The sequence below is a fragment of the Lepisma saccharinum genome, chromosome 20 (assembly GCF_977018435.1).
Source record: "Lepisma saccharinum chromosome 20, izLepSacc3.1, whole genome shotgun sequence".
Taxonomy (NCBI): Eukaryota; Metazoa; Arthropoda; class Insecta; order Zygentoma; family Lepismatidae; genus Lepisma; species Lepisma saccharinum.
Window position 1 is genome coordinate 3,108,738 of NC_139248.1, and position 12,347 is coordinate 3,121,084.

The 12,347-nt window shown below is 34.9% G+C and overlaps 1 protein-coding gene across 23 annotated transcripts in view; it reads left to right on the forward strand.

Annotated features, from left to right (window-relative positions):
• Syp (synaptotagmin binding cytoplasmic RNA interacting protein) overlaps nt 1-11,845 on the forward strand; it is a 77,533-nt gene extending 65,688 nt beyond the window's left edge. For 7 of the 23 annotated variants that reach the window (XM_083141982.1, XM_083141983.1, XM_083141977.1 and 4 more), the window contains exon 13: nt 10,921-11,845. In XM_083141982.1, coding sequence (XP_082998108.1) covers nt 10,921-11,138 — 218 coding nt within the window. In that variant the 3' untranslated portion in view covers nt 11,139-11,845. Of the gene's footprint in view, nt 1-2,458; nt 2,540-4,749; nt 4,853-10,920 lie in introns of those variants that run through there. The other 16 variants (XR_014443845.1, XR_014443844.1, XR_014443846.1 and 13 more) reach the window with 11 other exon arrangements.
• The last annotated feature ends 502 nt before the right edge of the window (nt 11,846-12,347 follow it).

Consider the following 12,347-nt stretch of genomic DNA (forward strand, 5'->3'; position numbering starts at 1 on the left):
GATACTCTTATCAGTATCTGCCGATATAGACATATTGGTGTATCGGATTATCGGTAAAATTACAGATTATTTTACCGATCCGATATATCGATAAATATTAGGGATGGGACTGATTAATCTGTACTCTATTGGTATCAGCCGTTATAGGCATATCGGTTTTTCGGTAAAATTACCGGTTATTTTACTGATCCGTTATATCGATAAATATCTGATAATTTAGTGCAAAATTCTGCCATTTTGTTGTAATTTTTATGGATAATTTCCATGCTCTTCTTTCTAAAAAGTAAATATTTAGCTTCTGTTGCACTTCAGTCACCTCAAAACACACATTTATTAAGGAGATCAATGAACATTTCAGCTTCTTCAAGGACCATTTCTAATTTTATATCGCATCGGTAGAATATCAGTTATCGGTATCGGTAAATTTTATATCGGAACTTTATCAGTATCGGCCAAAATTTCATATTGGCCCATCCCTATTAAAAATAAAATTTATATTCAACTTCAGAACTTTCAAATCCTATTGTTTTCTTTCTATATAGTAAATGAATATTTGCAATGAAATCTGGGAATTATGCGTGAATTCTACTTGAATTTTTATCCGTAAATGTGAAAAATTATATTTTGTCTTCAACCAAATCTCAGTGCATTTATACATATTTATTAATGTTTGAAAGCAAGTTTTTCACAGTTTAGTTTTTTTTTATCGAGAAAGAAAATGAAAAGAAAGCTGCGTGAAAAATGAAACAGAATTCTCTGTTTGTTTGCTTTGTTAGTGTCCTTCACAGAACTATCCATCTGACATGGAATATTATTGCAAGAAATCTTGGGAGTTCAGAGGTAAATTTGAGTTTGAAATTCTTATGCAATTAAATGTGTTTCGTAGATTAATATATCCTGTAACTTGTGTTTGAGATATATTTCGAGTCAGTATGTGAAATGGCAAATGTCAAGTCCACGCCTTAAATTGAATCGCACAGACCCTTTATATTGTTAATATATTTGTGTGTATGTGGGTGATGAGAGGAGGTAATACGTAAGGTTGAAATAGAGAAAGCATCTGCTTGTACCCTTGAAATTTTGGAAAGTTCGCCTTGAAAACCCGGAATTATACTTGAATTTTATCAAGGTCCTATTGTAGCCACCCTTATTTTCCTCTAATTTTCAATCTGATTTGAATATCCACAATATTATAGAAAACTTAAAATACAGTTTTTATAACTGAAAATTGTTGTTGAATTAATTTTCAGCAACAGTGTACCAGGTAAATAATTTGACACAACAGGATTATAACTTTGTGAGCAGTAAATTCAAACCTGAACTAGTACGAAATTTGAAGTACGTACTAAACCACTTTTGGATTTTCATTTGCGCAAACAGTAGGAAATTTACACATATTTTTCCAGCTGTTATTACCTTTAGAAGTGCATATGCAGCAAGTAAATTAAAAACTAGTACACTGTTTTTGTGAATTTTTGACTGTGCTTGATGCATATAGTTCTGAGGAGAAAGTTCAGGATTGATTGAAAAATGCTGTTCAAATGAAGAAAGTATTCATTTTAATGCATCTCTTCCTTTCGTTTAACAGTTGAAGGTGATATTGTCTTAGCACCAAAATAAAATAAAAAAATAGGTCAGTTTGAAATATTATTTATTTATTATTATTTTTTTTTAAAAAATCACCTGGAGACTTTTGGGCAATTTCTATAATGATTCAGACAAAACATTTAGTAGTAAACCACATAGATTGTTGTTTGTGTCATGCAAAATTTATAACTATGGATTATTTGAAATGTATATTTTTGTGTGCATTTAGAGTAATACAGAGGAGCATTTTCATAACACTACCATTTCCTTAGAAATTGAAGCCAAGCTTAGCATTTCAGTGGGTGTTACGTGTAAAGAGAATCTTTTTGCACAAACTGCTATTGTAGTTTTAAGGCATGGTGTCAGGTTTAATCAATAAACAAAGCATAGATGGTTTAAAACTAGCATTATTCAAGGATGTGGGTGGAATTTGTTTTAAGATAAATTAGAATTCTGGGTTAATACTGAAGTAGTAAGTGGGTTGCTAATCGTCGCATAATTTTGCTATTTATTGTGCTAGATTTATTACTGGTCCTGTTTGTAGGGAAATATAAAGCTGAGTATGTTAAAAAGTTCATGTTTTCACATAGCATGACAGCTTCATTTTTCTGTCTTGACACATTTTTATTGTACATTTGTTATGTTCTGCCGCTTTTGCTTACAGTAACATAACTTCTGATTCTTGTATTCTGCACCTTTATCTCTCTACTACAAGGGCTTTGAAAAATTATGAACTGGATTTAGATTGGCACCAGATATCCATTTTGGCAACGAAACTGTTAGGAAAAAAAAAAACTCGCAAAAAGTATGTTACTGTATGCAGAAAACCCATTAACTATCTGCCAAGTAATCTTATTTTCTTTTGTTTAAGGTTTGGACATTGAAGTATTTATTTTTTCTAATCACACAACTTCAACAAGAATTCCTTCAGTTAGCCGAAAAACACATGTAAGTGTGTTGTTCAAACCTTTACGTCCATGGTATAGCTTCATAAATATGTGCTTCTGTGGTAGACTTTTTTTCACAATGGGCCTCTAGTCTTCTGTTCATGAATAATAATGGTGAAACGATCGACATGTAACAAAATTTTACCCACATCCATAATGCTGACGTTCGCAGACGAGATGTCATTGCTTAAACCATGCACATTTACCAGTTCCAACAACAAACCATCCGTTCATGTTTTTCACCTGCTAGAAGCGACAATATTGAATGTGCTTTATTTTATTTTAAGAAACTTAAGTCGATTAAATACCCATTGTTATAAATTAGCTTGGCTCTGCTGAAATAGACACCAAGATTTTTGTGCTTATAATATGTATTATCTTACGTGCTCCATGCTTTCAAAATATTTATGGTTCTAACATTGTAATCTTGTTCAGTTTTCACAGTATAATGAGGTTATTGGGTTGTAGGAAAATTGAACAAACCATTCCTCTGCAGCATGAAGTACCAATTTAAAGTTCCATTTGGATATTTATTTTTATTACCAGTTACCACAGAGCAGTGTGAAGTAATGTACTTTATTGTACTTAATTTATTAAAGGAAATAAATTGAAGAAATTCTACGTAAGTAAAATGTATGTCCTACATAGCATGACTATCAGAAAAAGGCAAACTTTAGACTTCCATGGGAAAGCAAGAACTCGAGCATGGTTGTCAATAGATTTAGTATAATGCCAGATGTGCTCATATCTATTTTTATTTTTAAAAAAGAAAACTTGCAATATGAAGCAAACCAATTCCTTTATTTTGAATTAGTCTGTTTTGAGTAAAATCTCTAGTAAAGTGGTCTTGAAGAGTAGATTAATGAACATAGAATCTAATAAATGCTCGCAGGATTACCTTTCATATTCCTCTCTTGTAATTTGACTCCACAAACATGAATAGAACAAATCAAAATGTGAAAAACCATTATAGAAACGGTCAATGAAATCCACAAAGATTGAAGTTTCGATTTCTAGATCCTAACATGCAACAACATGCACCTATCTACAGTGGAATCCTGGTTTTACATTTTCTCACAAGCCTTGTGAATGTGGAATCATGCTTCCACTGCAATTTGCATACTTAACTTTCAGGAGGAAAGGAAGTTTAACTGTGAATATAAAGTTAAGTTCTTTACCGGGGGAGGGGGTGATCAGACCACGCTCGGGACACCCATTTATTTGAGGCTGGGTGAGCCTCATAGCCACTTCATGCGGTGAAAAGGCTGGAAAAATTCCAACCTTAGATCACCCACCCCGGGAATCGAACTCAAGTCTCCCACTTAGTAGGCAATGCCCTACCGACTAGACCACCATGGCAAAAAAAATGTGAATGTAGTTACTAGAAAAACCTAGTCCTTTATTTGAAACCTATGTTTACATTTTCAGTGCAGTTTCTCACAGTATTTCAGGTTCATTTTGGAACCTCTTATCGGGACGTTCCAAGGCTCAGCAAGCATTGAAATATTAACAGTAGGTAAAAGGAATATTGCAGACATTGTTAACACTTAGCCATTCTGTTTAGCTAGGTTGTTTTCGCCTTCCTCAAAGCACACTAGAACCAAATGAATAAATAGTGTCACCTGAGCAAGAAGAGAACCAATAAATTCCCTAATATGACACCACAGTGGAGAAAGTGCAATTTGTATTGAGTATCTAGCTTTTCAACTTCGTCATGGTTAAAAGAAATACCTTTTATTATTACAATATTATTATTACACTTACATAGTGCACAGAAAATATTTTTTTGTATCGAGACGAGATGGAGTTGTCAAATCTTCCTCGTTCTGTCCCTCCCTGGTATCCACGTTGAGGTAAAGTTAACCATTGGCACTCCACATTAGGGAACAAGCTGTGCGTTAATAATAAAAATATATTTTCCAGTACAAAGCCTAAATGTTGTCTTGAACACAAGGGTGAGGAGCTATGAGAAATCTGAATGCAGCACACAAAGATTCTTTGATCCAGTGGTTTTTTGAAATTATTTTATTTGTTATTACATGTGTTTTAATATCCGTAAACTTTATGAGCAGTCGTGCATAAGTGTGAGTGTTAGTTTCAACTTGGCAGATGTGGGTGGCATTCTTAATTCATTTCTGGACTTTTTAAGTTTCTCATAGTAAGTGGTTTCACGTGTCAAATGTGTGCGTCTTCATGTACATATTTTTTATTTCAGCTGTTCTCTGGGTAGTTGTATAGTATAGTTGTGTAACATCTGCCTGAAGTGTGGAGCGAGCTTAACCATCTTTACACAACTTTGCAATGGAAACTATGAATAGGTAACTCCCTTCCCAGAGACTAGAATGGCTTAACATGTGTCACATTAATAGATGTACCACAGTTAGTTAACTTATTGCCTGTGCAGGGATTTTGACTGGAAAGGGGGCTTTTTCTTTTTTTTAAAAAAAAAAAAGTGTTGCTGTCAAGTTGTTTTGTTACATTAACTAGAAAATAATTTTGTTTTAGCTCCCCCCCCCCCCAGCCAGCCCATGTATATATTAACTTTCAACTCTGTTGTTACAATCATTGGCATTACATTAAAAGGTGGATTGAAATTCTACAGTAGGGTGAAATTAGGCACTTCTAAGAGGCACTAGAGAGGGAATGAAAATGTAGAAGACACCAAAACAATGGGAAGAATTAAATGAATTAGAACACTATAGATTAAAAAATTACCTATTTACCTAGTCATTGTTGTCCATCATTATGATTGTTCCAAATTTTTTGATGACACTTAGTGTGAAACTTACGAAAATGCTGATAGAATATTTAGAAGCAATAGCTTCTGTATGTTTTTTGTCACTACATCTTTGGAAATTTGCCTCAAGTTAACATACAATTTCATAAATTGTACCAACCTGAATTGAGAATCACTGCAAGGTGGGTGATTCTTTGCCTTGAGATTTAGCCATGAAAATTATTATTTTTTTATTACAAATAAAGCATCACAAAGACTAAAAACACCATATTTTAACTGCATCTTAGTCATCTCGAGTATAGTTGATATTTTCCCAGTTTATAATTAAATATTGGTATTAATGAATTTACAACAGGAATTTACTATTGCTAAATTCAGTGTGTTTACTTACCAGAAATTCTGCGTGAATTATTGTCTGGGAATTATGCGTGAACGTTTCTCTCCGTAGATGTGAAAAACTGCAACTTTTATTAATGCAGGTCTCATTGAATTTATAAATGCCCTGAGGCAAGTTTTTTAGTTTAGCTTTTATTTTTATCGAGGAAGAAAAAGAAAGCTGCGTGGAGAACAAAACATTATCTCTGAATCTGTTTACTTTGTTAGTGCCCTGACAGACGAAGACTATTGCAAAATAATGTATCTTGAAGTTAATAAGTTAAATTTGAGTTTGAAATTCTTATTCAATGAACAATTTTTCCATGCGCAACGTTTGTGACTTACGTTTATAGATGTATTTCGAGCCTGAGCATGTGAAATGGCACATGTAAACTATGCACCTTAAATCAAATATTAGGGCTATACAGTTTTTAATTGAATTAAATTAGAATTATTGGATGCATTGAAATTGCACAGACCTTTTATATCGTGTGTGTGTTTTTTTGGTGGGGGAGGCAGTAATACATACATAAGGTCGAAATAGAGAAAATATCTGCTTGTACCCTTGAATTTTTGGAAAGTTTGCCTTGAAAGACTGGAATTATACTTTAATTTTATCATGGTTCTAGAGTGCCCACCCTGCAATTAGTATTTTTGATTGAAAAATAGAGGTATTTATTGTAGATGGTATGGTTAAGTTAGTCTTTTATTGAAGTAATCCTTGGTCAAAGTGGCAAGTTGAGAGAGAAAAGGCATTTAAATTCTTTAAAAGAAAAAAACACACACACACACATTGGAGCATGCATTTCAAAAGCGCTGCCTGCATATGTGTTTGCCATTTGGTTCTGAACTTTTTAATTTGCATGTACCATTGAAAATACACTGAAGAAAACAAATGTAACTTCCGCCAATGCACTCCATTACATGCACTTTTACATGGCATTATGAAGCAACAAATATTGATGTAGTCTTCCTTGTAGAGGATTGCTTTGACACCTTTCATTTTTCCTGCCTTGTGTATTTAACACATTGGAGGCTTTGTTTTTGGTGCAGGAGGACAATTTTAGGACCATGCTGATGATTTTTTTGTTGATCCGCTAGGTCGTCTCATTTTTATTAATCTGCTTGTTTGTCTATTAAGAGTTGTCGTATTTTTCCGTGCATACAGTTTACTTCACTCAGTTTTCCATTGTGCAAGAGCATAGTCCCGGTTCAAGACCCAGGCAAGGTATTCGCTGGTTTCTTTTAAGTTTGACACTTATCATTTGATGGATGTAAAAACTGAGACATGCAGTAAAGTACGTACCTAAGGCCCACTTTAAACAAAAAACATTTTTCTTAACGTTTATGCCATGACCAAAATGCTATTGTGTAAAGTGAAAAATCTTATTGCATTTCAGATGCCAATGGCATATTTCATGGTATTTCCAAGGATATAATTAAGCCTGTTTCTATAGCATTTCTTGTAGCATAACCAATCAGAAGCGAGCTCTAGGTCATGAGTGCAGACGTCATGGCTGGTGAGTAAAATGTAAACAACATTTCACTTCACATTTTTAAAAGTACCTGCCCCATGGCCTAGTGGTTGTGTCACTGCCTTGTAATCAAGGGGTCTCAGGTTCGATACCTAGTAGATGCACATAGTGGATCGGATCCAACTTTAAATTGTAGGTCCAATCATCATTAATCCCCACTGTGCATAAAGTGGACTTAAAACACCCAACTGAAGCAAGCACATTTTTAAACGCAGATAACTTTTGAACCGAGAGGAATAATTTTTGAACCGATAGGAATAATTGTTCCTATAAAAGGTTTTAGGTACTAATCACTACACTGCTTAAATACATATTTTATAACATACAGTACACGCATGGAAGAATGTTTTAGTTTCAATAGTAAACAACGTGCACGTACCGTAGGTGGTGTAACTCGTGCTGTATATATTATACACTGCAATCGCAAAAGCCAACCAAAATGTTAAGTGAAATGCTTCCGTATAAAATACTATTTGCTATAAGATTTTTGGAAGCATTTATGCTAGCAAAGATGTTAAAGGCAATGCTTCTCTAAAGTGGGCCATACACTATTCACTTTTTTATTCAAAATGTGCATCAAGTATTGTGGCATGCAGACTAATTCAAAGGGAAGTAAATGATCCAAGTAAAAAAAGTGTGCTTTGACCAGGGTTTGAACCTAACTGTTTCCCAGGCACTGTACAACTATTGTGATCCACTCAGTAGAGTACCTGATTGCCATTTGGTAAACTTGACTCGGTTCTGTGATGGGTGATCATTGCGCTTCTGTGTCTCGGACTTACCCAGAATCTTTTTACTTTTCTCAGAGAAGGAGAGAATGTTGGCCAGACCATGGTGCTGATCACACATCTCCAAGGACGAGAATTGAGAAAGTATGTACCTTGACACTAGGGATTGCCAAATGTGGATAAAAGTTTCTCCCGTGTTTGAAATCTGATGGGAGACACCTAGCCTATCAGATCCCTCTGTCAACTGTAGGTGCAGTCCCAATTAGCCTATCTGTGCATAAAGTGGACTCAAAAACTAAAAAGAACTTGAATTTTTTTTCTGGATATAAGATAATTTTCTGTTTTCATTTCAAATACCTGAAAATCAGGGGGTGTGATATCTGAATATGTGCATTATTTGTTTAGTTTTATCCATTTTATGAACTCTGCATATTATTTTATTTGTCATGCCCGGGTGGCCGTGATCAAGAAACTCCACACCCTCTATACGCCTTCATGGTGTGTTGCAATGCACAGGGGAGCACTTTACTTGACATTTTGTCCATATGAATTTTCAACAAATCCATCATCCAAAGAATATTCTTAAACCTCTATTTTTACATTGTTTGGGAAAAAGCACTTAGAAAGTCAGAAACTGCGATTTTCTCATGCTTTCATTGAAGTCACACTGAATCAATTGAAGAAAATATTGTAAGTATAATTTTATATTGGGCATGTGTAAAAATTGTTAACAATGATTGTCCAACATGTATATCATGCCTGTAATGTTTCCTATTAAAATAATAAACAAACTGCTTGCTGCAAAATTTATTTCCGAATATCTTGCTGAACTTCCGGATTATCTGAAATTGACCTAGGATAACTTGAAATGTAGATATGTCATCCGAATTTTGTGACATCCCTACTTCACACTCTCTTGTCCCCATCTGCTTTCATGGCGAAGTGCAATGCAGAGAGAACTTTACTGGACTGTTTCTGCACACAAAGTTCTTGCTAGTGTTACAAACTGAAGCTATGCCACTAAAATGTCAAGTTTTTACTTCACCCATAAAATCGTAAATTTTTAATAACCTAACGTTTTACATAAGGAATTGGTAAGTGCTGTGCTTGATCCCTGTTGGTTGCAGACCAAGTTAACATGAGGCTAGTTGCAAAACTCGACACTAATTATAGTATCGTGATAATTTATTTGTTTTTACACTCTAATTTGACATTTGGGGGAAAAAATCACTGGCTGAGCCATTCATTTATTTCCAGTGCTCATCTATGGAGTAATCTAAAAACATATCTATGGACAAAGACTTACTAGATTTCCATGCTCTTGATAGGTACTCTTATCTAAAAGGTAGAAGCTGTTCGAATGACTTGCTTGGTGAAGTGCTTGTAAACTATACCAGGAATATAATTTCGATCTGTAATCCGAGCCATAGTATTGTACTTGCTTTTAAATATGTTGAATCTTGCAACTTTTACCTGTTCTAAGTCATCATTTGTAATCCTGAGTTGGGTAATTGAATCACATGCATTTATTTTTTTTTTTACCGTGCACACATTTAAAGATAGAAATGTGTTTATTTTTATGGTCAAACCCCAAATTGTGATTGGATTGGTGTTTGGTTTCAGATCTATGGGGAATATCAGAGAGTAATGCTTGTTGGACTAAATTTGTGCCTCCCTCCCTTCATCGTTGCATGAAAAAATATGTTTTTCTGTTCTAAGAATTCAACACACCTTTGAACACATTCCAAGTTATACATAACTATTTAAAAGCATGTAACGTGTGAGGCGTTGACGGTATTGTGTGTCAGCATCGAAACAATTCCTAAAGTGACCCATCCCTGAATGTATTTGTAATTTCTAAAATACAAGTACATCTAGCAGCGTAGCTTGTTGCCTTTTGTTACAAGCCACGCTAGATTTGATCACGACTTAGAGATAAATTCTGCTATCAGAAACAGCTTAGTAGGTCTTGGCCCTCAAAAGGCTAGTTTTTTTAAAAAAGTTACGTATAATTAGGCTTACAAATTAAACTCAACGAGTTGATTCTGAAGTGATATGCTTAGCTGCTTGATCAGTCAGAAGCACTTCTAAGATTGATATCTCACCTGGCCTTTGCCTATACACAGCAAATTACAGTAGTTTTCGGAAATTCTTTTCCTTTCGAAGAACTTGAAATTCTAAATCCAAAAAGTTTGCTTCACTTGAGAATTCCTTCCAGAGTATTCAATTGGATTATGGAACTACCACAAACATATAGGCAACAGTGAAAATTTTGAAAACCACAAACCACAAAGATGTACACAACGTTGCTGGTACAGGTCAAAATTCCAGCATGACCTTGTGTGGTGACAATAGATGAAGGCAAACTTTGAAGAAGATCTATTCTATGATGTATCATTGAAAAATTATTGTTGTAGGACATACTGGCATAAGAGTTACCCAAACGAAAAGTAATCACTGTATTTTAATATATTGTTCAGGGTTGAAAGATACCTTCCCTTATTATTTGCAGTGCTTCTGGGCATGATTCTGTGTAATCGAAACTTTTTCGTTACATTGTGTGAATTATTTAGTACTCTGCTTATTAATCTTGCATAAAATGCACTTAATGGACCAAATATTGGTGTTATACTAAACAGAATAACTTGATACAGGACTCAAAACTTGCTGCATGTAAATTGTATGTCATTTGTTGTGTTTTTCACTCCCTTTCATGCTGTGAACTGTTTTTTGTGTGAAATTGTGGGAATTGAAAACCTGATTCCAGCATAATTTAAACAGAGGAATGGTTTGTTATGAATGTGACCTACATCGTCCGTGGTGGTCTTGTATTGGAGGTGGATAAATGCTTATTTCTTGACTTGTTTATGAATGGAAGCCATTAACCGCAATGTCAGTAGTTGAAGATGGAGCACATAAGTCTGTACAAATGCTGTTTCATAGTTCTTAGCTGGAAAGTGCTTTAGTATGGCAGAAAAGTTGATGAGGCACTTTTTTTTATATAATTGCAGGTAAACGGAAGTTCGATGGTGGGCACCAGAACCAGGGGGACTCTAAGAGGCGCTTCCACAACTCCGGCCCTGGGAGCAACTGGGGAAACCAGCCGATACCCCAGCAGCCGTTGACCAATTCGTACAGTGGTTTGACAGGTGGGATAAACGGCAGCTACACGAGCTCAGGAGGTGACCAGGCGTGGTATCAGGACTCTTTTGGACAGTCTTGGAGCTAAGTTACTAGCTCGACTGCTCAGGAAAAGACAGAGGGGACCTTCGTTTTTATGATTTTTTAATATTTTTTTTTTCAAATCGATGTAAAAAGTTAACGGACGACATGTTTGAAGTGGGAGTAGTGTGAAATCTAACGGCTTTCGTGCCAACTTAAGTGGAGGAGGTCGGTGAGTTTGTGCCACTTCGTGCCAGTAGTAGTTGACCACGCATGGCAAAGGAGATCAGAAAGCTGATGTCCCCTCGTATATTTTTTCCTGTTCAGGTCCTGTGTACAGTCCAAAACTAGATGATGAAGACGTGGTGTTGTTATCCTTTTGTCCATGTGGAATAATGTTGAGAATAAGTGAGAGAAGTCTATTTTAAGTAGAACGTAAATATATTAACAATTTTTTTTTATGGATACGATCTCTACATTGTTCCAAATGTACAGGAGTGTGTTAAGAAAATTGCAGAGGAACGTGGTATTTGAAAAGGCTTGGTAAAATTGAAATTGTTGCTCATACAAACCCACTTGTACACTACATAGATTTTTCTTCAAGGCATTTTGTTGCTGTGCTGACGGCAGTGTTTAAAATCCCATTTGTTCACGTAGTCATGTGCAGTACTCTAGACAGAAATATTAACTCTCAAAATCTGCAACCATCCCCTTGAAATTGGTGTTATCAAAATCTGGTTTTTAATTTTTGAAACTTAAAAAAAAAAGAGAAAATCGTTAATAGTTTCTGTCAGTTATATATATATATTAGCCTCAGCAGACAGCAGTAATTTTGGTTGAAGTTCCCCCCCTAGTTCTGGAGATGTCACACCAAGGGGAAATGGTCCAATAGAAACTGTGAAATTTCAAGTTCCATCACCAGCTACAGTAACAAAGTCCATAAAAACAATGCAAGTGGTAGGCCCATAATTTTTGTTTTTTTCCTGCCCAACTGTTGTAAGCATGGTTACTGAACTTCAGGTTTCATTAAGGTTAGACCCATGTTGTTATAATCATAGGTACAATATTTTTTAGTTCTGTGGTATTTTTACATACTGTATATTGGAAATTTATTTTCATTGCCAGCAAATTGTAAAGGAAGTACTACTACATACACAGCATTTTTTTTTTTTGGAGCAAACAGAATAGACTAGTTTTTACCTTCCACTTCTTCAGCTTTAGTTTTATTTTTTAATATTTATCATTTCATTAAGGATAACGATTTTTTTTGGCATAT